Below are 27,850 nucleotides of genomic sequence, written 5' to 3'. Positions count from 1 at the left end.
ACTACATTTGAGCTCCTATGACCAGATGAGCTAATGTTCTTGGTAAAACATTCATCTTTGGTTCCTGGCACACAGAAAATGTTCAATACCTCAATTATATTCATCACCCCCTAACAAGAGTTCCCGTGTTCCAGAGAATGGGCAAAGCGATTCAAATGCAAAGGTAAGGAGCTACTGGCAGGCTTGAAACAGACAGAGGTAAAAAGTTACTGACAACAAAGGAGACGGGCAGTGGTCACAGGCAGAGATGGCTTTGCCAGGGACCTGGTTCTGATATACTTCAGTGGTGTGGAAGCGCTCCATGCTTCTTATTGGAATGTTCTGGGTTAGTTTCTGGGATGTATTGAACTGTCCGACAGCTAGTATCAGTTTTCAACAGAAGACAAAAATCAAACAAACAAAAAAACAGGTTCTGAGATGCCATTCTAGATTCTGACCCAGAGAAGAATTGAGTATCATCCCTTATTCTCAAAATCTTCTAGAAAATACTAGGTAGAAATTCATGATCCTGCACACCCCAAGAAAGCCCAGTGTCCTTACACTGTGACAAGCCTGCCTCTGGGAGGTAGCAGGTGCAGGGAGGCAGCTGTGTTGTCCCTGTACCAGCTCTGCTATTGTTGCTTTTGAGTGGTACTCCTTCAGTAATAAGGAAGCCCACCTTAAATGTTGTTGACAAGGCTAAGAAGACAGCGTGCAATTTGTAAAGCACAGGAGTGGAGGCAAAGCGGTGTATGGCGTTGAAGAGAGGACTCCTAGTATTCAGTCGCCCGTAGGGGAGAAGCTTTGAAGGCCATTCCCACAGAACAAGGGAGATGCTGCTATGTTGCCACTGCTGGCCAGCTGTCCTGGCCTTCATTGGTCCTGTACGCCATGGAGACATGGGGCAGGACGAGCAAGGCAGGGAGAAACTAGAATTCCAACTTCCAGCCCAGTGATAGATGATTCATCCCTCAATCCTCATGTCAGCTCCCATTTGTGCGGTTCTCATCTTTATTTCATGAATATTTCATTCTCAGAGCGATGATTCCACATCCCCCATAAATCTCGCAAGTGGCTCTTTACTGCGTCCCCAAGAGCTTGGTGCACTCACCTGCATTGGGTAACACATAATTGTCTGATTCCTCAGGAAAAATATGAGCTCAAATGCGCATGAATATTAAGAGGTTCAATGCACATTACAACCCTTCCCCAAAAAGGTGTCTAAACTCGGAAGACATCACAGCACAAGCCGTTAAACACAGCTTGGGCTCCACCCAAAGACAGCTTTTTCAGCTCTTAAGAAATATAGACGGTATCCCAAAATGAAACATTCCAAGAGTTTCCAGCCAGCCTCGCCTAATTGCAAGGCTGCTCCATAAAACATGGAACAGCAGCAATGTGAAGGGGATCTAAATTAAATACCTTCATTATTTCACCACGGTTTTAAAGATATAATTCTAAAGTATTGCCATCTCACGTCCATCCTCTGGTCATAGTGATGAGGTTCAAACCCCTTGCCCTGGCATTGAGATATTGGAAATAGACCCATGCTCCTTCCTCGGGCTCTTCTATTGGCATTTCCTTCCTGTCCTTACTTCCTGTTACCTTTGTTCAGCTTGTCTAAAATACAACTTTTCATCTCATCTCCAATTCAATGATTTTTTACTGGTTTCTCAAGTCTCCACACTCATCTCCTCAAACCCCAAGAATATTTACTAATCACTATACACCATAACCCCCAGCTACCCCACCATGTGCTGGCTAGGCCGGGCCCGCTCTGTGCTGTAGTGGTTCTTACTGCTTAGGTCAGGATAGCCCAATCTCCATGATGGAGACCGGTGAGTTGTGCTGTAGTTGCCCAGGGGGTAAGAAGTACCCTTGAAGGGAAGAAAGGGCTCCACATGGACATTATTGTTAACAGAAGCAAAGAAGGGAGTGTTATAAACTTCCTCTGAAAGTTGAGAACCTATAAAACCAGGGGAAGTTTCTCATGCAATCCATCTAAACAGCAACAGAAGGCGAAGGCTGGGCAGCCCCTACTGTGCTTCCTCTATGTCTCTGTCGTTCTCATCTTTGTCTGGATACAGGCTGAGAGCCAGGCAAGGGGGCTCACACTGTGGAAGCGTAAACTGTTTGTAAATGTATTCTCTCCTATCAGCAAGAGTACATTTATGCAGAAGTGAAAAAGCAAGAAGGGGTCATGCCAGGAAAGAAGCAACAATTTGTGCTTTCACAAGCTGGACATCCCTTGGTCTTCTGTGTTCTCTGTTTATTTATGTCTGTGTCTGTCTGTCTCTCTCTGTCTCTGTCTCTGTCTCTGTCTCTCTCTCTCCCTCCCTCACTCCCTCTCACTTACTCTGTGTGAACACATCTGGAATGATCACCACACTAGGAGCTATGAAAGCAAAATAAAAGTAGACAAGCTCCTCCCACCTGAAAATAAACCTCCCTTGCTAACCTGACCTGTACAGCATTTGTAGAGGGGAAACCAAGAGGCTTAATGAGGAGGAAAGCCCAGACCTCAAACAAGCCAACAGCACCGGTGGGGATACAATGTGGGTCAACCAATGTCTTTTCTGTCTGTCCCATCTTCCCTCTTCCTACTTAGAGGGTCCCTGGGACCACCCACCATACCTGCCTGAGGATGCTCTAATGTACAAAGCCCTGGGGTGGTGGCGGCAGGAAAGGCACCCTGGCTTTGGTATGGGGGAACTGACAAGATTCTGCAGTTGCTGAGGACACTGGGGCTTCTTCTTTATCTGTTCATTAGTAAGTCAGGGTCCCTCCCCTTTTAAATATATAAAAAAAACCCTTTTGAATATATAATCATTTCCCAACTTAACAAGAACCATTAAACCTCCCTCCCCTTTCCTCCTGTGGTTCAGGGATGACAGGAGAGCCTTCAAGATGGTAGAAAAGCCGGGCTTCCTTCTTTCCATCCTTCCTCCCTCCCTCCCTTCCTCTGGACACTTTAGCACTGACTCTGCAGTGCATGTCATAAGAGAGCAAAGCACTGACTGAAAGAGTAGTGGGTAGGAGGGACAGGGAGACAGCCATTGCCTTTCTGTCAGTCAGAAGAACAGGGAGACAGCCATTGCCTTCCTGTCAGGGGGACAGGGAGACAATCATAGCCTTCCTGTCGGAGGAACAGGGAGACAGCCATTGCTTTCCTATCAGGGGGACAGGGAGACAGCCATTGCCTTCCTATCAGGGGGACAGGGAGACAGCCATTGCCTTCCTATCAGGGGGACAGGGAGACAGCCATTGCCTTCCTATCAGGGGGACAGGGAGACAGCCATTGCCTTCCTGTCAGAGGGACAGGGAGATAGCCATTGCCTTCCTATCAGGGGGACAGGGAGACAGCCATTGCCTTCCTGTCAGAGGGACAGGGAGACAGCCATTGCCTTCCTGTCAGAGGGACAGGGAGACAGCCATTGCCTTCCTTGTCAGAGGGACAGGGAGACAGCCATTGCGTTCCTGTCAGGGGGACAGGGAGACAGTCATAGCCTTCCTTGTCAGGGGGACAGGGAGACAGCCATTGCCTTCCTGTCAGAGGGACAGGGAGACAGCCATTGCCTTCCTATCAGGGGGACAGGGAGACAGCCATTGCCTTCCTTGTCAGAGGGACAGGGAGACAGCCATTGCGTTCCTGTCAGGGGAACAGGGAGACAATCATAGCCTTCCTGTCAGAGGGACAGGGAGACAGCCATTGCCTTCCTGTCAGAGGAACAGGGAGACAGCCATTGCCTTCCTTGTCAGAGGGACAGGGAGACAGCCATTGCGTTCCTGTCAGGGGGACAGGGAGACAGCCATTGCCTTCCTTGTCAGAGGGACAGGGAGACAGCCATTGCCTTCCTTGTCAGAAGGACAAAGAGACAGCCATAGCCATAGCCTTCCTTGCCAGGGACTTCCTTGCAGACTGATGGGTACGGATGCATCCAGCCAATCATGGGTAAGGGTGCAGTCAGCCAAGCAGTTCTTGGAAAAAGATGCCAGGCATCTTTGCTACAGAAGTACCAGTTCCCTGCCCACACCAGGCTGAGTGAGATCATTCACCTCTTCCCTCCTCCTACCTGTCTGTGGTTCCTGCCCCAGTTTGCTTTGCTTTTCTCCTTGACCTCCCACCTCTGAAGCCAATTAATGAACCTGTGCATCACGTCCAGTACAAATGAAACCAGGAACATCAGGCAGCGTTCTTAATAACGACTGCTTTTGGTCAGAACGCTGGCTGCTTTACAGTTTCCTCTTGGAGATTTATCTCCAGAGGCCTCTGAAGAATCCATGAGCCAAAGTCTGATTCTGGATGAAGCCCGCTTGTGTTTAGCAGGCAGGGACCACACACAGATGGAGGATCTGAGCTTGTCCTATAGATGCCTATGTGTGCTTCTGTGAGCAAAGCATCATCACAACACGATGCTCTCTGACACCCTCTTTTAAGGGAATTCCCTTTAAGGGTCCATTTAAAAAAAAAACAAATCAGAAAATGACCTTGAAGAACAAATCCCCAACAAGATGGATGTGTCTAGGGACAGAATAAGCAGTGGTTGGTATACATAGTGAGAGAAGTACCCAGACCTAGAGTCTGGAGTTTCTCCCAACGTGGTAAGGCTAGGCCTTGTGAGAATGAGAGGGAGAGAAAAGAAAGGGAGACAGTGGCGACAGGAGTCCCTTGCCTACTGGGGCCACGGGACCTATGACTGTGCGTGAGACACCAAAGAGAACCAAGAAGGAATGCGGGCTCCTCTCTTACCCTACAGGTGGTCTCTCCAGGTCAGGGTGGAGGCACATGAGAGGGGCAGGGTGGGGAAGGGCTCTCTGGCGCTGCCCACGCTGTACCTGCTCTATAGATAAATACAGGACTTTAGTGGCCATGGCTGGTCCCTTGGCACTTTGTTCAAACATGAAAACATCCCCTACATTTTCTCTCTTGCTTTAAAAACAAAAGGAAATGTGACATATTCCCCCAATATCCAAATGCTGCCGTGTCAAGACAAGGTGACTCTGATAAATACTAACTAGAAGAAAACCACCCACCAAATAAATGGCCCAGGGAGACACCCTGCCTCTGTATTATGGCAAGACTATGAGGACACCAACCTCTTTGGGGGTCTCCTGGTGGCACCGGTTGCTGTTCCACCATAACTCTAGAGCAGCCACAAGGCAGGCAAGGAGGAGGCCGATGGCCAAGATGCAGAAGACCCCGGCAAAGCTGTGTAGTTTAAGGGATTTTCCCTCAGCCTGGGCACTGGAATGGCTGGTGAGGTCACAGCGGCCTGTGTGCGGCCACCACTTCTGCTTGAGCACATCCAGGTCCCCTGTGTCTTGCAGCTCCAGGATCCTGTAAGACACAATATAGGTGAGTCATAGCCATTGACTTCCTCATGTAAGCCATCGGATCCTGTCAACAGCCTGGCATGCTTACCCTGGAAGCATCACAGTAATTCTCAGAGTCAGGTTCTTCCACAGTGCCTTCTGCACCACGCACCCAGAGTGCTTCCTTCCTGAACATACAATAGTAGGTTTTCCCTCCTCACCGAACCAGTGCCAAAAGGTTCAGTGACATAGTATGTCAGGTCCCTCACACGGATTGCAGAGAAAGTTCTCAGGATAAACTTGGGGCATGCAGAAATGAACTAGGGGAACCCCCAGAACACAGATTTAGTATGTTCACAGTCATAAAAAAAAAAAGCTGTGCATAAAATTTTAACATCTGAAAGTCAAATATCCATAATCCAAGGACCTGGAATCCCAAATACTTCAAAGTCTGAAACTTTTTGCAGATCTGCATGATACCACAAATGGAAAATTCTACATTTGACCTCTTACATGTTAATAAACACAAACTTTATTTCATACACAGACTTATTTAAAACATCTCATAAGATTATACATAGACTATATGTGTATGATACATATGAACCATAAATTAATTTCATGTTTATTCTTAGGTCCTATTCCCAGTTATTCCATTACATACATGCAAGTATTTCAAATCAGGGGGAAAAAAAATCCAAACTCTTAAGCTGTTATTGTCCTGTCCATTTTGGAAAAGGGAAACCCCATTTGTCTACCCTGTCTGCCCTACTGGGACTCATGTTATCCTTCATCATTTCATTTAGGAAGATTCTGTGCCAAGAACGATGCTCAAAGCTGCTAAACTTGTAGTCTAAAGACGCACATGTCAACAATGACTGTCAGTGTGAAGACCGAAGCGGTGATGGACACAAGGAAATGAGCAGAGAAATGCCAGGGAGACACACACGCCAGGGGTTTCTAGCTGCAGCCTTAAAGAGGAGTGTGCGGAGCAGACAGCAGTGGAGGAAAGCCTGGAGGACGATGGATCATGAAGTACAATGGTGGCCCACTTGTTTCCTTGGGCAGGGTGTAGTCAACTTCTATACCTAGCAGATGTTTCTGAATCTTAGAGGCCAACCCTCTGGGAATAAATAGTCCTATTGTCTTACTTTATAGTGAAGGAAATCAAGGCACAGAGAAGTGAAATGACTTTCCAGAGGCTGGCAACCACTGAAACTGGAATAGGTGTGAATATCCTGTCTGGTACAAAGGACTCAGTGAAGCTGTGGCATGGTGAATGAGGAAGACGGAGGCATAGGATGCAGTCATAAAGCAGACACACTGAGATGCACTCTGACAGGGTGAGAGGGGGTCTGACTGCATAATGGTGGGCCAAGCCCTCATGCTGGCTTCTACCACTGCAGTGTTTTGTGTGCTCCTTCTGTAACTTAGAGCTCTACACAGTGAGAGGGCCAGGTATCACGGGTGGCTTGCAGATTCAAAATAGAAAAGCCTTTCCATCTGATGGGTAGTTATCTATGAATCTGGTCCATGCATTTAGCTCACAGGTATGTGCAGTTAACGAACTGCAGAAGCTCAGCTCGATAGTTGTATAGTCTCAGCACTGGACTTGCATCCATAGTTCTGAGGCTGGGCCCACATAACACGCAGAGGTCTGGTGTCTCCCAGGTCCTGTCTCTATCATGGGCCAGCATGGTGTAGCCTCTTATTGTCTGAGAAGGACCCAGCTCAGGACAGAGTAGACTTTGATCTCATCTGTGTTTTACTGGATGAGGGCCAAATGCTGCTACGCCTCATTGATTTGTGGTTCCCATTCTAATGAGTAGGGCTGCAGCTTTCTATGTTTGTCATGCACAAGCTTAGTAGATATCAAAACAAAAGCTACTTGTTATCAGATATTTGTCCTGTCAACGAATGTGTGAATGCATTTGCGGAATAATGAATACAAACTAAGCTGGAAGGGCCATAGCGAGAATATAAAAACATCCAGCAAGAAATCAGGGCAGTGATGACACCCAAAGGCTTAGAACATGGCCATACCTGGAAGGACATGGTCCCCGAGGTCACTGATTTACATGTGCATCTTTGTGCTTTGTGGCTGTGCTCAGAATGTCCCTGGGAACCACAGCTCTCTGCAAGGGCACAGGGGACGATGAACAGGATGCTCTCTGCAATGGCACGGTGGACGATGAACAGGACCCTACAGTATCCACCTCACTACTTTGGTCATCCAAAGCTGGCTTTGTTCACTGGCCTTGTTAAGTCTCTGGTGGCTGGGGTGAGTAGGGCGAGCTTAATGTAAGCTACAGACACTGATACACAGGGATCATCCTGTCCAGGGGACTCGCGACTGAAGTATACTGCTGACTCCTCATGAAGACATCAGACCCCTTTGTTTGTAGATACAGATGTGTCATGGATAGAGATTAATTCTAATCCAGATTCTGAACCTCTCAACCCTAGCTCTCTCATTACCAATATCTGCGATTAGATAAAGATACCCATCTCAGGGGCCATTAGCTTATAACCCGGTGAATAGTAACAGATTCTGTAAGAACTGCATAGTTGTCATGCAGCTGGGTGGCCCTACTGAGCAGCTTCTTATCAAGTCAGTCTTCGCAGGAGCTACCTCTTATTGAGAGAACACTGCAGGGAGAAATCATTTGCACTTCCTGAATCTGCCTAACTGCATGCATAGCAATGCTTCATCTGCCTGTCTTACTTCCTGAAGGCCTGAGCACTGAATCCACCTGACTTTCCCAGAGATGTAATTAGAAAGTGGCAATGCTATTCTTCAGCTCTGGGCCATTAATGATCTGGGGGTGGGGGCATGCTCTTTCTGTGACAACAGGCTGTTATCCAAAGGTCAAGTTCTGACCTGGGAGACAGTAAGGCCCTGAAAGGACCGTAGGATCTGATCTCACAGTTTCTGGGCAATATCAGGCACACTGCTTAAATCTTTCTGACTTTTCCTCCTTACAGTTGTATGCATCTTTTTACGGCACATCTTATTTCAGAAAGAGCGTGTGGCGATTTACAGGAAAACATGGGATAAAACAAAACAAACAACGAAACAAGAAAGCATGAATATAGACGCAACAGGACAAACAAGCCATGTGCACAGAGTGCCTTCAAGAACGAGGCTAAACTAATGTGCACTATAACAATCTATACTCCTTCTTAGGAGGAACCAGAGCGATAATAGCCACTTCCTGAAGCCAGTTGCTCTATTTTCCAGACAGATATAATTGCAGGTACTTTGCTTTATTCAATAGTTGTGGAGCCTGCGACACAGTAGGTGCTCAATAAATGGCTATTACGTTGCTAAACACTTATTGAATGCCCACTCTGCATGCTGTGGTCTGCAAAACTTTTTTAGCACGTAACCGCCATACCACATATACTTACGTCTACAGCCTAGCCTCTTCCAAGGCAAACAAATAGCTTGACTCCTAGTATGAAAGGAAAGGTGACCACAGAAATTCCAGATAAGCCTGGAATCTGCTAGTTATAGAGTGTAGACCCACGCTCAAATGACATGGTGTGTGGCCCCCTGATTAGCTCCCTTCATTTCTCTGAGGCACATTCAAGCTGAAGGCAGTTTACACTGGACTTGAGCCTCTTCTAGACCCGCTGACAGCAGAGAGTTAGAAATAATGACTGGAGAATTCCCCTGAAGGGCAAATACGTGTCTGTTGAAAGGAGGGAGGCTACCAGCTCATGGGGAAGCTGTGCTGTGGAGACATATAACAATATTGTAGGAGGTCAGCACAGTCCTTGGAACCCATCATCTTCTGACGAAACTATGAAGGGTAAATTTTTCTTAAAAGAAGAATAACAAGTCTGGACATTTCACTTATGTTTTTGTGACCACTGTAATGGGAAAGAGAGGCCAGAGGGTCCCAATAGAGACTTTCATAAGGACTCCATAGTCATGCAGAAAAAAAGATCTGTACAGACCTGTATCACAGCTAGCTTCCTCTCTGGTGCCCAGCTCCAACCCCAAGCTGGTTGTGGTCTACTAACCTATGAAGTCATGTAAAGAACATCTAACTACTTCTGCTGTAAGCATTGCAGCTTAGATAGAAAGGTATCCTGGCAGTTGGGAGTCAAAGAATACCACAAAGTCACACCACACAACAAATCTCACACAAGAGAATTATTGGGAAGGAAAAATCAGAAGGGTGGCTGCCTTTGCTCGGGTGAGAAACAGCAGAGAGCTGAACAGATGGAAGGATTTATATAGTGTTTCTTGGGGATAGGGTGGGATTTTTCAGGGTAAAACTTTCCAGGGTGGAGATTGGTGGGATTTCAAGTCCAGAGATTGGGCTTTTTACTCGGTAGTGTGGGGGCAGGGCCCAGCAATTATAGCGTTCTGTGGGTAGATCCTGACAGTAGGAGTTCTGCTTGCCTTCACATGCAGCAAGGCTATTGGCAGTGGAGGGGACCATTTCCACTTCCCTGCCTCATGTCTGTCTTCTCCATCTGGAGGATTTTCCACTGACATTCCCAACCTCATTGCTGTGCTGACCATTTGACAACACAGTAGAGATCCAAGCTTCCTAACTAACATCCCCTCTCTTCTTTCTCCAAAATACTGATAGTATATTGACTCATTTCTGCAGATTTACAGAAGAAAACTGAGCAGAGCTAGCTAGCTCAAGGGCCTCCAACTTCCCACTAACAGGTCCCATACATCCACGAGCACTGTCTTGAGACTCATTGTTTGGGTGTTGCTGCAACATTGGCCTTATGGGTCCCCTTACCATCTGCTCTACAGTGAGTGGTGTTTGCAGACTGATGGTCTGTGCAATCACCTTGAACCCCCCATCTAAAAAAACACACACGCATATTCTTCAGAAATGCCGTCGTGTTCTGAATTCCAAAGAGAAGCCATACCTTGAGTTTCAGCAACTGAGATATATTTCTCTGTTTTCACAGCTCCACTCCAGAGGGCGGAGCAAGGGACCTAACACGTGCTTGATGAAGTTCTGCAGAGAGCCTGAAGCCTCACTTAACTGCTCCTACTCCTTCACCAAATTTTGCAAGCATGCTACTGACTAGATAGGTTGCAAAACCTCCTTCTCGGCCTTCTCGGGTGGAGCCGAGGCTTACTGATCATGAGCAGGAGGATCCAATGGAGAATTCCAAGATAGGACAGGCAGTAGGATTTTCAGATTCAACAGTAACATGGCCCCACATCAGAGTTCAGGAGAGCTGCAAGTATAAGGCCCAGAACTCTCTCCCTTTCGCCCTGAGTTAGAGTGGAAAAGAGATGATCTTCAACAATTCTACTGTATCCATCTGGTTATTCTTCAAGTGGATAACACAATGACGTTAGAATTCATCTGTTGATCAGGCAACTAGGGGCTACCCCTAACTGAATGGACTTGTCTATGATAATGTTTCTGCCACCTCTTGTTGGTTATGATGGGCAGAGCCTTTCCCTAGAACATTCTCAGTGACTGCTATCTAATTCCTTCCATCAGTGGGATGCCCCATCACAGATATATGCAATCTGAGGGTCCAAGGCTAGATCTCTTTAGAGACAAGATAGAGTGTTTGCTAGTAAACTGGCTACTAAAAAATAGCCATTGAATTTACCTGTATCTTTCGGTTCTACCTTCCTGCTTAAAGTTGGATCATCCAGACCATAGGAACCACTATGACAAAAACCAGTGTGGGGAAAAAAAAAAAAGAGAATAGCTCTTAATAACTTCATCATGCCCAGGAGTCTAGAGCTAAGCAGGCTCAAGGGACAAACTCATACTAGCAACCACATGGGAGATGAAACATAAACACGGAGTAGACATGCTACATTGGTTTCCGATGGAGCCACCCATTCAGTTCCCCAAGGCTGTACATTTCCTGTCTCCTTAGCCCCACGGCCTCTTTCTCTAAAACGCTCTCAAGTTTCTCTAATATTAATGAGCATAAATCAGAATTAATTAACTCTAAGAAGGTGGCATAGAAACCCAGAAGCCTATGTTTTGATGTGGAGAGAGTGGGGAATACAGGAAACAAGAGGTCATCCTTCCTCCTGTCACAAACAAAGGGCCAGGTATAGATCTTGCCCCAGTAGACAGCAGCATCTCCTTCAGCCGAGAAATTGGATGCAAGTCACCAGGCCCCATCAGGTCACACGTGGCACACATGGAGACAGACATCTGCTTCTCTGACTCTCACCTTTGCATCTCCACACGGACGACTCACACTTTGAAGACACACTTTAAAAAGAGATTTCTAGGTCTCCTAGATCCTACTTGGAATTTATTTATCTGTGTGACTCCTTTGACTCCTCTGTGCCTCTGCTCTCACTACCTCCGAGAAGTCCTTCTGGGACCTATGAGATGCCCTTTTCTGCGCCTTCCCACCCCCAATACCCCAATGGACTCTGCACTGGTATCACCTACCCACATCATAGTGCCACCCACGGTATTGCCTCCCTTGAAAAGGAGCATGAACTTCCTGCTTTTTATCCCAGTACCTATGCAAGGCCCAAAAGGAAGAGTTGAGGTGCTGAGGAAGATGCGAGGACTAATGAATTATTCTGGCTCTTACGTCATAACAGGAGGTTATCCTTCCATCCCAGCTGCCAAGGTCCCAAGGATGCTGGAATTGTCTTGATGACTGTGCCTACCTCTGGGAGAAGAGGTCCCTGTAGGGGCTGCCATGCTGCAGGGCAATCCCGTAGCCCTTGCTGCTGATGCTGTTGCCGATGACAGTCACGGAGCAGTCGTCATCTGTCAGGGCTGCGTACTCCACCACGGCCACATCCCACAGAAACGCGTAGTTCCCCTTCTTGGCCTGAAAGACCCAAATCACCATGAAGTCCAGCAGAGCTATTTGGCCACAAGAGTTTGAAGCAGTGGGACATCACAATGTTTGAGTTTGAGGGGCCCCTCTAAGTGGTCCCATTCAGACTCCACAAAAAATTCTCCTGGCATTTCCTGTGGATTGTGAACACAATACCAGTCGATATCATTCACCGTAGCATGTTCACAGAGCAGGCAGCGTGGAAGAGTGGGAGGTGGGTCACAGAGACCCACTTCGCACATATGACAGTTACCCCTTGGGAGTACAGGGAGTAACGCTCAGCGGCCTAAGATTTTCAAAGCAGAACTGTCGGGGGCACATGATAGCACCACAGGGGTGGGAAAGAATCTTTTCTCTGGAGAATACAGATGTTTGAGAACTGTTATAAATCTTGTCCACTGACTTTTATTAAGAACCCAACTGCTAAATCCTGCTTACCGTGAACATGAGTATGGGTTCAGTGGCCCTGGGTAGTCATGATGGAATAGCAAGCAAGAGAACATGTTAGGGGTTTGCCATGAATGGTAGGAACCCATTAAGGACAGGGCCCTGATGGTTACAGTAACATGCAATGCTTCTGCCACTTGCCTTTATCTGCATTTATGTGAGGATAAGCATATGCACAAATGCATGCATTCACACAACACACACACACACACACACACACACACACATGCATGTCTTCTCCGTTTTTGTTGGTGGGAGCGGGAAGTTGAAACAGGATTTTACTATGTTTCCTAGGCTGGCTTTAAATTTGATCTTCCTGCTCTAGTCTCAGAGTGTTGGGATTGTAGGCATGGAAAACTGTCCAGCATGCTCACATATATCTGTGCTGTGGTGTGTGTGCACATGTGCATCACTCATACACAGGAGGCTTCATGCATCAGTACTTTCAAACAATGTGATGGTTGTAGATTATTGGGGATCTATCTGCATCCACAGCTGAAGTTCTACCCCTCAAACCCTTCCACAGCAGATACTCAGTTCTATCTTGAGCTGTGATTCTAACTTTGACTAGAATTTGGGCACCCAGAAAGACTGTGAACAGCTTTTCTTCTTCAAAGGAGACTTTGTCGCTTGGCTTTCTTAAAATACTGCATACATTCTCAGTGTATCAAAGTGCCTAGTTTCCATTTCTCTGTGGAGCACACAGATGCTTCTTGCCCTGTCGCCCTCCCCCACTATGGCTCACACCGGATGTTATAAAGCATAGGTATAGGATTGGTAATGGGGCTGGAGCACCACAAACAAAATTAAACCAAGTGGCAAGCTGTAGGCTTCTTGGCACTGACCAGAGCATTGTTCCAGTTTCTGCTTTAGTTGGCTTTTCATTTCCCCTAAGCTTCCTCAATAAGTATATGGATGCTGAGGCAAAAATCAGTCTTGTACTGCTTTCTATTTTTCTTTTTCTTTTGGGTGGAGGAGTTTAGGTATTGAGAAAATATCTTATTATATAGCTCAGATGGGTCTTGAACCCATGATCATTCTTTCTCAACTTCCAAAGTAGTAGGATTACAAGAATACAATATCACACTTAGCAAGATATTTCTTTTTTCAAGACCCTAAATGCCCATGACCTAAGATGTCTTATTTCCCATCAGATTCTTTCCATCACAAATATTTGTGGGTAGAATGTGACCTTTTGGATCAGGAATTGGCTTCCTGCAGCCTTTCACACAATCTTGTAAGAAACGACACACACCTATGCCACCTATTACCTTTCTCCAGGGGAAGCAATTCAAATATTACACCAAGGCCTCATTCCTTGGTCAATCCAATCCCAGAAGTCTTAAAAGACTTTGACCCAGGTTGCAAAACTGCACACATCTCTCTCCCTCCACAAAGGAAGATAACAGACTTTGTAATTTTTTTTCCATTGGCAAACAAGTTTTTCTATGAAAAGATATAAATTTTCAACCTCTTAGTACCAAGTTTATCCACAAAATGTTGACTTATGACCTAATATTTGGTTTTAGTTAGACTAGGAAACATTTCACATCCATGCTCGCAATTCAACATGACAATCAGACACGGCTATTTGTACGATTTCCAAAGGGCATGTCATGTTGAAGGAAGAATTAAGATCAGCCTCCTTTCTAACTCTCAAGTGATATTTCAAGATAAAAAAAAAAAGAAAGAAAGAAGCTGGCTCAGGCCAACTGGAAACTGACTCTAGAAAAGCCCTTGTGGGCATTCCGAGGGGGCATCTGGAATTCTTTGGGTCACAAATTCATGAGCATGAAGTGTGTGTAGACTCACAGAAAGGCAAGCACTGTGGGAAAAGCCTGCATTTACAGCCCTGTTGGACTAAGCCGGGCAGGGCACAGCATCTGAAAACATGATGGCAATGCCCCTGCCTCCACTCCACAAGTAAGCGGTTGCTTTCTTGAGCAGATGAGTGATCCCAGAAACTCAATGTCCCTATTTGCAAACACGGACTAAATTAGTCAGGGTCTTTCTTATTTGCTCAAGGAAACATGCGGTTAGATTCCTGATCTACATGACAGTACCACAGCATAGGGACTAGTAAAAGTCTGTGTAACAGGACCCAACTGCAAAGGGGTAGGCCAGAGTCTGGATCTCTCTGTACAACATATTTTTAACATAATTTTAGCTAAAAAAAAAAAAATCCCGTTTCCTCAGTACCCCCAGAATTCCACGGCGCACTCCCTCAGTCTCATGCTGAGTAAAATGTAGTAGCGAAATCTCCCCGTAAGAAGAACTTTTTGTGTGCAGATGTCTCCATAATCTTTCTGGCATATCACCAAGGCTGTATGAGATCATCATTCCATCATCAATGCAACTGTGCACTGTGAACATTTCAGATATAACTGAAAAATGTCAAAAGGGCTGGAGAGATGAGTCAGCCAGTAAAACATTGGCTGTGCAAGCATGAGGACCTGAGTTCAGATCCCTAGCTCTCGTGGAAAATGCTGAAGACAACATCATGAGCCTACGATCCCACAGCTAGGGAAATAGAGAGAGGGTTCCTCATTCCTTGCTGACCAGCGTGTCTAGCCCCATTGGTGAGTTCCAGGTCTTGGTGAAAGAGATTCGCTTAAAAGTAATATGGAGAGCAATTGAAAAAGACACCTGGTGATAAAGTCTAGCTGCTGAACACACACATCCATACTTATACATGTACGCATGTCAAGGCATTCATACCAATCATAGCTCTGTAGCCTTCATGCAAGCCCCACTCTTCATCTTTGTAGAATGATTTCCTCCTTTGATTTAAAAAGTCCAGGATGTAGTTACTGTAGGGTCGGAATAAATTTTCTACACACATCCTAATAACTATGAATCTACCTCCTTATTTGATACTGCGTGTATACAAGGTTGGCTTGACCATATGGGAGACACCTACTGTTTTAAGTTTCTGAACTCCAGAAGAGCCAAGACTCTTCTCTTTCTCCTGTCCCCCTGTCACAACCTCCTTTCTCCTCTCTCTCTCTCTCTCTCTCTCTCTCTCTCTCTCTCTCGTGTGTTTGGTTTGACTGTAAAATATCCCCCACTGGCATGTGTTTTAGGCATTTATTTCTTAGCTAGTGAGGCTGTTTTCGGATACTTTGGAACTTTTGCAAAGTGGGGTCCTGATGGATGCTTAAGTTACCAGCAGAAAGCCTTACCCAGGAACTGGTTCCTGCCTTACTCTTCACATCCTGGCCCATGGCGATGTGAAGGGCCACTGCCACATGCCTATACTAATGAGCAGAGGTCTGGCACTCTTCCCCAGCTCACTGAACCAAGTCCTCTGAAACCAAGAGCTAAAATAGTGTCCCTCCTTAAGGTGCCTGAGCCAGACACTATGGTCCACAGCAGTGTGAAGGTAATTTATAATCCAAGCCAGTGTTTCTTTCCACTCTGCTCCCTCATTCAGCTTACCCCTGTTACTTTAGGACAATATATCTACACTCTTTCTCCATTCTCCATGCCTGGAGCTCAAATCAGAAAGCTTTCACTCAAGGATACAGTGTTAATTACTTAAATACAGTGACTTCTTTCAATAAGAGATAGTTTTAGACTCTTGAGAAGACTGAAGAGAAATAGGAATGTAGCCTGTTTTCAGCTAGGCAACATTCACATAAAAGATGAACCAAGCTACCTCCCGGCAGTATCCCAGAGTCCCGACCCTAAATGTCCCAATGGATCTTTGAATTCACTATTTTTACAACTTCCTATTTTTACTTCCTTTTGCCTGTGTCTTTCAGTATGGTCCTTTTCCTGCTTCCCAGGGGGCTGTGGTGAGTTAGGGAAGGCAGTGTGTGCAACAGGCATGACAGGCTGTGGGTGGCTTAGAAAGAGAGTGTTGACATTACTTCATAATGCCTAAACGATCAAAGTGATACTACAGCCTTTTGTTCTACTATTAAAACAACACCAATCCAAACCACTTATTTTGTCCTTTCACTGGATTGAATTACCTTTATCTGGCAGTCCATTTGTATTATCAAATGTATTCTGAATTTTTAATCGCAGATTTACATGTATCATTCAGTTACTGAAAAGCTTGGCGGCAGACAAAGGCTGTCCATGCAGTCTTAATGTTCTTCTAGCCCCTGCCTCTACGCATAGCTTAGATGGGCATACATAGCCAGTTCCCCAGTTTCTTGTGACCCCAGAAAGCTCCTTAGGGTTAGCTCTGGGGTCCTGGGACACAAGTCTAAGCTTCTTTAAGATGCTGGAGAAGGTATCAGTAGATTTTTTTTTTTTAAAGACGAGATGGCAATATTAATATTGCCTTGAAATACAATTCAAACGGCTCTACAGTATGATTTTTAATTAATAATGACCAATATCAGTGGAATTATTGCAAAAATGGGATTATCTTTCATGGTTACTAGCACCAGAAAATGATAGCACTTTGGAAAGTAATGCAGCATTATATAATGTGGACAGTTAACGTCATTGTATCTTTTATCCTGGCAAATTGGAATTTAACCTAAAAAGTAACTCAGTATTCAGAACTGGCACTAAAACAAACATGTGACTATTTTAACTCTTCAGTGTCAGGGAAATAAGTTAATAAATGATGGTTCATGAATATGAGATCAGTGCAACACATGCTAACTTCAAAGATAAAGAAAAGCTATACACACAACCCTAAAGCTCTTGAGAATATTTTCCTCTAATCTTAGCCTGCTTCTAAATATTGTACTTGCTATTTTTTCTTCTCCTTCCCAATATACCACACTGATTAACTAATTAATTGATTAGAACAAAATAATAATTGGCTCAAGCATGAAAAACACATAGGTGAGGATGTTAGGGAGAGGAAGCCGAATATCTCTGCCAATCAATAAAGTCAGTAAAGTCACGGGCACGTGGGACTCCATTACTAGAATACAAAGCAATGGCAAGTGGAAGACTCATGGTTTCTCTCCTCTGAACTTTCTTAGCAAATAGATCCCAGCTTCCTCTCTGGGGTCCACGAAGGCTAAAGCTGAGAACAGAGACAAGAGGTTGCCTGGCCCCAGCTTAAACACATTCTTTCTAACATTTTTCAAAATAAAATCAGCCAATAATATTGAGGAAGGCCAGGCATCATGGACACAGCCACAAGTGAGCTGCAGCATGGCAACTCACTTGTTCTCTCCTGTACCACACTGGTAATAAAATGAGATTGCATTGCCATGTATTGTTCCATTGCTTCCATCCTTCCTGGAACTCACTCAGAGAGCCAACCTTCAGGGCCATCAGCCTTTGAGTTAAGAACCCCATTGTGTTCTTCTATTCCATCCTAAATGTGTAGAGAAGGGTGAGTGACACAGTGATGCTCTGCCAATCAAGCAAGAATGTTGGTGCTGCCAGCATCATTTACAAAGGCCCCTGGAAAGAGGTGTTGAAGGAGCTGGGCATCTGCAGTGTCGGGGACAAGTTACTAGGTTTCATGACTTAGAAGTCCAATATCTCTCAGCCACAGAATTATTCTCAAGAGTAGAGCCTCACGTTCCTTTTCCAGATGACGTGACCAGGGCTCTGGAAAAGAAAGCATCTTATTCCAAATAAATGAACCATGGAGCCAGACCACCATGGGTTCCAGCTATCTTCAAAGACACCTTTGCTTTCTCTGCCCTGCTTGAACTCATAAAAGGGAGATTAAGGAAAAGATTCCCCAGGTCTATGTGTAGTAGCATTTTATTTGTGTTTTAACCAATAAAGCTTACATGAAAGATCAGAGAAGCAGACTGCCCAGTCTCTAGAGAGTTCTTACCTCTACCAATGCTCAAACCAAAGGGGCAATCCTGTTCTCAAACTGTCTCCTCCTGCCTTATATTCCTCTCTCCACCCAGCCATATCACTCCTGTCTCCACCTCCCGAGTACTGGTATTAAAGGTGTGTGATCCCAAGTGCTGGGATCATCTTTGTGTGAGCTTTGTTTCTCTTTCAAACTGGATCAATTTTGTGTAGCCCAGGATAGCCTTGAATTAACAGAGATCCATCTGTCCCCCAAGTCCTGGGATTAAAGGTGTGTGTCACCAGTGCCTGGCCTCTAGTGGCTTAGTTCTGCACTCTGATCTTCAGGCAAGCTTTATTTGTTAAAATACAAAAAATACATCAAATTGGCCCTTGTACCAATTCCCAGGGGAGGATGCTGGTTAGAGCCCACATGTGGATGACTGCGCATGTATTTCTTCAGCTTTGCAGGCAAAGATGTTTCATGGAACTTATGCCATTCTAGTGGAAGGAAGGACACAGGTAGGTGTTATTCCTAGGGATTCTTTGGATAGCTGATGCATGTTCATTTGCTTAAGCCACCCATGGAACATTGTCCCTGCCTTTTCATGACTTTCTCTTTAGGCAGAGCTTGGCCTTTTGAGTATCTAAAGACTTAGCTCTTACAGTCATATTCATACAATGAAAATGCATCGCCAGGCACAGCCTGAACCCTGGCTGCTGCTATACCTACATTACACACTGTGCCAAATCACAAGAGGTACCAGGAAAACCCAAAGACCATCTGCAGAGAAAAGGACAATTTTATAGCTTGCTGTTATTGGAGAGTGGGCTGGCATGATATTTCTGGAATGGCGATTTAGTGAGGAGAATTGCATGCTTTTCAAATCTGCATATGCAGCAGCTCACCCCTTTGGATTCAGACTATAGAATTACTTGGATGCTGAAAGTATGTTTGTGCAAAAAAAAAAATCAGAGCAACATGTTAAACTAAGAAGAAACTGGAAGCTAAAAGCCCAATGTTTGAAAATCGGGTAGGCAAATTACAGTATGAAATATTATCTTTCTTTTATATATTGCTTTTAAAGAGCACTGATTGCTGAGAAAAGTGTACAGGGCAAAAAAAATTTTAAAAAAATAAAAAATAAAAGATGGAGCCTTAGGTAATGAATTAGCAGAAGCTTCAGAGTCTCAGTGTATGGTTTGAATCCCAGGTGCATTGCTTGCCAGCTGTGTGCATAGAGATAAAGTTGATTAACACCCCTGGGCCTTGGTTCCACTGGATATAAAATGGACAGAGCTCGGATGAGAATTAAATACTTCAATATACATGATATGCTTAGGGCTTTGCTAAATAAGTTACAACTAATAACAGAACATGTAGTGAAGAACAGGTTGTTTCAACAAATGACATCTCTTTTCAGTGATTATGTCAAAGGATCATATTTATGAAGAGCTGAATCAACTACCAAGTACTAACAATGGCCATCTCCGAGTCACGCCATTATGGGAGAATATTTAAGGTTTTTTTTTTTTTTCTGCTTCCCATGCTTCTGGAGTGCAGCAAGGCTTTCTTTTGTGATTGCAGATGTCTAAGAGGGCAATTTTTAGGAATTCAGTCTTATATCTTGAGCTCTATGTAGAGAACGGTGGTAGATGAAGGTCCTCCTGTTGCCTCCAGCTCAGAAGCGAACCTATATTCTCAAGAACTGATTGGTTTTTAAGAGACCTGTCATCACGTTCCATTCCAGAGTGCAGAATACTGTGCCTGGGACACAGTGGGGGCTCAACACCTTCTCTGCTTTTTCCCCCTTTGTTAAACTCTAACTGGGCTTAGAAGACATTTGTCAGCTGGGATTGAAAAAAATTTTCTTCCCACTCTCAACCTATCAGTCATCTGCCACCTTCACCACGTCAGCAACACACATTTTATGATTCTGCATGTGCGTGTGGAGCATGTGTGCGCATGTGTGATAATGTGTGTATTCAAGTGTGTAAAAATTGTGTACATGTTTTAATGAGGGGGATGTATGACGGTATATAAAAGTTTGTACGTATATGGCAATGCATGTGTAGGGGTGTGTAATATAGGAATATGTGTCAGAATGTATGTCCATGTGAGTGTATTATGAGAATTGCTTAAGTATGGATGTATGTAAATGTGGGAAAATGGGTGAATATGTATGTTGTTATGTGTGTGGAAATGCCTGTGTATATGAATGTGGATGGGTATTGTTGGTAAACTGAGAACTATCTGCATTCCAGAACCAGATGCTTCCCAAACCCATTTTCAGTGACAAAGTGCTAGCAGCCACGTCATCACCAGCTGCTGAATGCAACACATTTCCACTGTTGCCATAAGTCATGGACCTTTTATAAAGCCTGTGGCAGCATACACCCACTCAAAGGTGGCCCTTTGCACTCCCCTTCCCCAATAAATATCTCTGAGAAAGGTCTGTTGCAAGGTGTAACTTGGCATTCCTTGGTCCTCTGATTGCTGAAAAAAACCACTAATGGGTATATGCATGACTTTGTGTGTGTATGTATGCGAGCCACTTAAATGTATAAAAGTATATAAGTACATATGCAAATAAGAATTGTGTGGGTGTACAAATGATATGTGCAGAAATGTAACTCTGCATATGTTTACAAATGTAAATATGAATGTGTGTGTATGAGGAAGAAGAAAAGAAGTGAGATTATGAGCATCAAAATTCTCATAGAGGTAGCAGTGAGTATTTGGGCAGCCAATTACTAGAGAATCATGAAAGGTGCAAGGACATTCTCTTTCTTCTGGAAACAGGAGCCTTTCTTTCTGATTTTTCAGAATAAAGAAGAAGTCATTTCAAATGACATGAAAACATAAAATAATAGAAGGCTGCTCACAAAACCCAACTAGGGAAGCAGCAGGTTTCTAAGGATGCAGGTATCTAAGGATGCAGGTATCTATGAGTGTGCTATCTAAGGAAGTCAGGACCGTAAGGGGTGCATCCACCCATGGAGATGGTGGGACTGATCTAATGGGAGCTCACCAAGGCCAGCTGGACTGGGACTGAACGAGCAAGTGATCGAATCGGACTCTGTGAATGTGGCTGACAATGAGGGCTGACTGAGAAGCCAAAGATAATGGCACTGGGTTTTGATTCTACTGCATGTACTGGCTTTTTGGGAGCCTAGTCTGTTTGGATGCACACCTTCTTAGACCTGGATGGAGGTGGGAGGGCCTTGGACTTCCCACAGGGCAGGGCTTCTCTTAGGACTGGAGAGGGAGGGGGAGGGGGAAGGAAAGGGGGAGGGAAATGGGAGGAGGTGGAAATTTTTAATAAATAAATATTTAAAAAAAAAAGATAAAGACCTTTATCTGACTCAGACCCAGAACCAGCAAAATGGAAAGACCAGAACAGGCTCAGTGGGAGGGAGGGAGGGAGGGAGAAAGGGAGGGAGGGAGGGAGGGAGGAAGGGAGGTTACTGCTGGGCTCTACACACCTGCCATAAAATCTGTTGCTTGAAAGCATCTAGAAGGTCTATTCAGCTTGTTCTGTCTTGATACCAGAGTGAACAGGGTGGAGCTTGACAAAGTGACCTCACAACCAAAAACCGCAATGCAGAAGCTATCCTCAGTGTATGGCCATGAGTACTAGCAGGATATCACCTTGTAATTGCGTCTTGGTGGTCAGATTGAGCCTGCCCACTTCTTAGTCCACAGAATAGAATGGGTGGACCTGTCCAACTGCTTTAACCATAGAAAGGAGCTCCTGCTGATCAGCAGTAGGATTTCTGCCAATGGTTGCCCTTCCTGTGCAAGTATTCGTGCGTCCTGAGTAGCACCATCCACATTAAGGGGCACACATGGTCAAGAGAGGAGCAGGTGACTGTGCATCTCAATAAAGGACAGTGATTCCTTTTCTATTATATGATCTTTAGGAGCCTATAATTTTTTTCTAGGATCTTCAGTTCTTCCTTTAAAAACACAGCATAGGTATTGGTGAAAGGATTTGGACACTGCCAGCAGCACCTTTCTTTAGGACTTCCGACAAGCCATGTGAGCTCTTAGAGTTGGTGATCTCACACAGAAGGCAAGGATAGCACAGTCCCCTCACATACCTGTCACAGATGAAATCAACATAAAAAGTGCCTGATGTATTAAAGGAACTGGATTGAATGTTAAGACATTATCCTCATGATCATGATAATCATTGCCAACATCATAGCATTAAGTTTGGGTCTTGATTAAAACACAATTGCCCTGGGATAAATAACACTTGATATTGTCCTCCAGCATCAGCCTGGTAAATTACAAAGACTGCTAGACCGGGTTACAGTCTCAATCCAATTACTAACTCATTACCAATTTATGAAATGCGGAAGCCCAGATGGCCTTTCAGGTCTTCCTCAGCTTCAGCATCCACCAAGTCCATGTTATAGATACTGGTTCTCAAAGTATCTTCTGGAGGCCAGCAGCCTCAACCCTGATGGAGAACTTATGAGATTTAACTATATCAATCAATCAAATTTTGATCTTTCTTTAAGAAGACTTAGAAAGAGGGGGAATATTGCATCCTTGTACTTGGGCTCTAAGTGGAGAAAGAAAGATCACAGATTAGAGAGATCAATGGTATGAAAGAAACCTTAAATAAAAATCACGTCAGGCATCTTATTCTAAGAAGGTTCTCAGCCTAGTTCATCCCCATTCAGTCTCTTATTGCAAAGTTAGGATGAAATCCCATGATACAAACTGTCCATGTTCCATCAAGAAAACTGAGGTCTAGAAAAGATTGTTCCTAAAAGTCAGAGAACCTACTGTTGTCAGAGACTGAATTTCTCCCAGGATTTGTACTGAGAGTAGTTTTTCTCTCAGCACTGTCAAACCTGTAATGCTGGAATCCTCGGAGAGCCACATGGAATTCCTGAAGTTTCTTCTACTGTCAGGTTCTGAGCAAGATTCTATCAGGAACACCTGTTTCCCAAACTTGATCCGGGACTGTATTCCCCTTTGATTTTCTTGAGAGAAACAGTTTGTTTATAAACCAAGAAAAGGTTCATCACATTTCCAGAAGAAGAAGCAGGTTTGGTACAGAAGTAACAGAAATCCCCAACATAGAGGAGCCTATGGCTTCTTTCCTAAAACCTAAAATTTTATACTGTCACTGTTGAAGAGAGGAATGAGTACAACCAAGAAACTATGGAAAGAAATACAAATTCATAAGGATTAAAACACACAATAGTATCAAAAATCAACAACACAATGATGCAATTAACACATGCATGTCTATATTAACATTAAGTACCACACCTTAAATATTCATGGTCTCAATTCTCCAATCAAAGCCAACAAGTTGTCTGATTGAAAAGATCAAGAAACAAATTCCATCTAGCTGTTGTCTACATAAACACACTCTAGCCTTAAAGATAGGCACCACCTTAAAGCAAAAGGATGGAAAAAAGTACTTCTATCAAATGGAACCAGGAAGCAAGCAGGTGTAACTGTCCTACTATCTGATAAAGAGTATTTTATCCCTCTGATTAAAAAATAAATTACAAACTAAAACTAACCAGAAAAGATGCAGAAAGACACTCCATTCTAATAAAGGGAATAAACATGGCTATCTATACTAAACAGAACAGACATGCATCAAACTCTATTGCTCCCAATTTCTAATTTAAAAAAAAAGTCTCTGGACTTAAAAGTACAGAAAACACCAGCCCATTAATAGCAGCTGGTTTCAATCCCCTACTCTCTCCAACAGACAGGTCCATCTTGACAAAAATAAAGAGAAGAATATCAGGATTAATTAGCATCATATATCAACCGGACCTAACAGATACCTGTAGACTGTTTCCACCCAGACACCAGAAACACATACTCTCCTAAGCAGCAAGTGGAAGCTTTTCAGAGCAGACCACATGCTGTGACACAAAGCAAATCTTTACAAATTCAAAGGGATTGAAATAACTACTTGTATTTTATTCTATCTGACCACACTGTAAGAAAACTCACAATTGACAGCAACCAAGTTTCTAGTAAATACATAAACTCAGAGATATAACAACTTACTACTGAATAATGACTGTGTCAAAGAATAAATCAAGAAAGAAATAAAAAGTTTCCTAAATCAAAATGAAAATACAACACAGTAAAGACCTCTGGGAACATTGAAAGCAGTCTTATGAAGAACATGTACTTCTCTAAGTGTCTATAATTTTAAAAAATCAGAAAAAAATAAATGACTAAATAATACAAATGAAACAATATGGAACTGGTACAAAAACAGACATGTAGATCAATGGAACAAAATCAAAGACTCAAACATAATATCAGCATTTTATGTTTGACAAAGATGTCAAAACTTTAAAGAAAATGAAGCAACTTCAACAAATGATGCTGAGAAAACTCTCCTGCAAAAGAATAAAATTAGATCTGTAACACTTTGCACAAAAAAAAAAAAAAAAAACCCAACATCCAAATGGATCAAAGACGTGAAACACTGGAACTGCTAGATGAAAACACACGCAGTTCCCTGCATTCTAGAGGGGGAGAATTGGCCTTTCTGAATAGGAATCTATCTGCCCAAGAACGACAACCAACAACTGACAAGTGGGCCTCCACAAAACTAAAGAGCTACTGCATAGCTGAAGAAACAGTGAGGCAAAGAGGAAGCCCACAGAATGGAGGAGAATCCTCAGCAGCTATCCATCTGACGGAGGACTAATATCCAGAATATACAAATAAGTCAAAAACAAATCATCAAAAATAAAAATAAAATAAAAACTGGAATGAGGCCTGAAAAGAAAATTCTCAAAAGAAGAAAAAAAATGGCTAAGAAGCAGCTTTAAAAAATGTTCATCATCCCTAGTAACTATAGAAATGTGACTCACAACAACTTTGGGATTTTTGTCTCACCCTAGTCAGAATGCCAAAGATCAATAAAACACCCAACAGCAAATGTTAGAGGAGGTGTAGGGAAAAGAGAACTTTAATCCCCTGTTGGTGGAATTGTAAACTGTTGTGGCCACCATGGAAAACAGCATGAAGAATTCTCAGAAAGCTAAAAATACATTACCATATGACCCAGTTATGCCATTCCTTAGCCTATGCCTAAAGAAGGCCACATCCTCCTCCACAGGAGTCCATGTTCAATGCTGCTCTATTAACAGTAGCTAGGAAAAGGAAACAACATAAATGTGTTTTAACCAACAAATGGATAAGGAAAACATGGTAGATTAATACACTATAAAATACTATTTAGCTATAAAGAAAAATTAAATCATATTGAGTGCGTTAACCCAGACCCCAAAAGTCCAATGGTACATGTTTTCTCTTACTGGAGGCTGCTAGCTCTTCTTCAGATCTGCGTATATTTCCTGGAGTGCCTGCAGAAGCTAGGAAAGTAAAATATGACCACTGCTGTGGGAGGGGTGTGGGGAGCCATCGAGGCCTAGCAGGCTACAAAGCAATCTGCTCAGGAAAATAGAGGGGCGGAGACTCTAATTAGAAAGGTAAGAGGAAAATAAATATAGGAGGGAAGAGAGTCAAACCACAATAAGGATGTCTGAACAGTCATAAGCAATGATACTATTAACCATCTACCTAAAATAAACACCTAGATCACACGAATCCATGTATAAATGTACATATGCTGATTGAATGAAATTTTCTCATCTGCACTGTGAAGAACCAAAGACTATCTATCAAAAACCACACCACCAGGTCTGAGAAGCCTTCTTCTGAGTTACTGGTCAGCACTGACCAAGATGCCACAAATATAAGCCACTACAAAGGCCTTTGGATGCCCTCCAGAAGTACAGCTAAGTTCCTAGTGCTGAAGAGACCGTGCACTTCAGACAAAATGAATTTGAAAGAAAGCAAAGAGGGGTACATGAGAGGGTTTGGACGGAGGAAAGGGAAGAAGAAAATGATATAATTATAATCTCAATAATAAAAGAAACAATGTTAAAAATGAATTGTATACATGTTTATGATTTTCAAAGAATAAATATTAAGAAATTCAAAGTAACTACTGTTATCCTGCATAAATGTAATGGATTTGGGGGAAAAAGGAGGTGGGGGGGCGCTGGGAGGAGTGGAGGGAAGGGAAACTGTAGTTATGATGTAACATATGAAAAAATAAAAAGAATATATAAGTCTAGAAAACATAGATGGTACATATATGCAAATATTTCATAAATATTGTGATGGAACTGTAAAGATACTCCATGTTTCATGTACATATACATATATGTAAGTAACACACACAGGAGAGAGAGGGAAAAGGGAAAGGGAGAGGTGAGAAAGAGAGGAGAAAGAAAGGAGGAACGGAAAGGAAGAGAGAGAGAGAGAGAGAGAGAGAGAGAGAGAGAGAGAGAGAGAGAGAAAATAAATTCCTGGCCCATGCATATGCCCATTTGACTAGCATGGTGTCTAGCTGGTCCTGGATAAACCTACAGTTGGCTTAGGTCTTGATAGAGTGGTCTGGCAATAAACTGTTACCTGACCCTCCAGAAGTATCCTTCTCTCTGCTCTATCCTTAAGTCTTCCCCAGCGTTCCGTCTACAAAGACAGCACCAATGGGCACACTCAACTTCTAAGAACCATTTTCAAAAATTCAACAATAAATTAAATATTAATGAAACATTCATAATATACCACCATTTCAAATATATATATACACACTCAAAAACAAGGGCCATGAGAATCGCCTGGAGGGTGTGGTAAAACACAGACTGCGCTCCACCCTGTCTCACTCCCAGTCCCTGATGCATCAGACCTGGATCAGAGCCCAAGAAGTGATATTTTCAACAAGTTCCCACGTGCCCTCCACACCACCTATAATCTCCACAATAATTCTGGGAAGACAGGTTATTCATTCTTTGTTCAAGAGTTCATTAACCTGCCCAAGATCTCATAACTGGCAAAAGACAGATGCCAACACCAAACCTAGCTGTTGTGACTTAATTATCATAGTCTGTCCATTGTATCATGCCACCGCTTCTCTAAGTGAGCATCTGACGTCATTGAGGTAAACTTCAAATCAGACCTAAGAACTACACCCTGAGGGCAGAGCGGTTTGGCCATCAGAAGAAACCTCCCCTTGATGTTTCTCCAGTCACACAGGTTTTCAGGAACGGCAATCCTGATGATGCTGGGCAGAGAGAGAAACAGTAAAATCCAAGTGCTCGCAATCAATGGCCTGGATGACCATGCCTGGGGTTTAGGTTCAAGAGCCTTATCCTCTAACCCACTTGCAGCTAAGAATTCCTTTATGGCCTTTGCTAAAATGTCAGCCTTGATTGACATAGCTTGCACTGTGCCCTTTAAGCACACTGTAGAGCTGCGAAATAGGTTACAACTGACTACAAAGATATAAAGAATCTCCCTTTCTGCCCAGCTCAACAAGGCCCACACCCTACCTGGAAGGACCACAGCTTTGCCAAGAGAAGGAATGCTGGGAGTCCACCAGGTAACTGACTGTCGATCTGGCTAGGATGCATGGTTAAAGTCTGTACTATCCTTATAGAGGCTCTATATGAAACCCAGGAATGTGGCCTCTGGACACTGCTTAAA

The 27,850-nt window shown here is 43.7% G+C and overlaps 1 protein-coding gene across 2 annotated transcripts in view; it reads right to left on the bottom strand.

The window, feature by feature from the left end:
* Grid1 (glutamate ionotropic receptor delta type subunit 1) overlaps positions 1 to 27,850 on the bottom strand; it is a 748,494-nt gene that overhangs the window by 9,098 nt on the left and 711,546 nt on the right. For both annotated transcript variants that reach the window (XM_041662801.1, XM_041662802.1), the window contains exons 14-15: positions 11,936 to 12,102; positions 5,077 to 5,317 (exon numbers count right to left, since the gene is read on the bottom strand). In XM_041662801.1, coding sequence (XP_041518735.1) covers positions 5,077 to 5,317; positions 11,936 to 12,102 — 408 coding nt within the window. The remainder of the gene's footprint in view (positions 1 to 5,076; positions 5,318 to 11,935; positions 12,103 to 27,850) is intronic.

The sequence above is a fragment of the Microtus oregoni genome, unplaced genomic scaffold, assembly GCF_018167655.1.
Source record: "Microtus oregoni isolate MIOR12 unplaced genomic scaffold, Mior012 000013F_ref0000133, whole genome shotgun sequence".
In the NCBI taxonomy this organism is placed as follows: Eukaryota; Metazoa; Chordata; class Mammalia; order Rodentia; family Cricetidae; genus Microtus; species Microtus oregoni.
The sequence above is the reverse complement of the archived record's forward strand: the minus strand, read 5'-3'. Positions and strand labels throughout refer to the sequence as shown.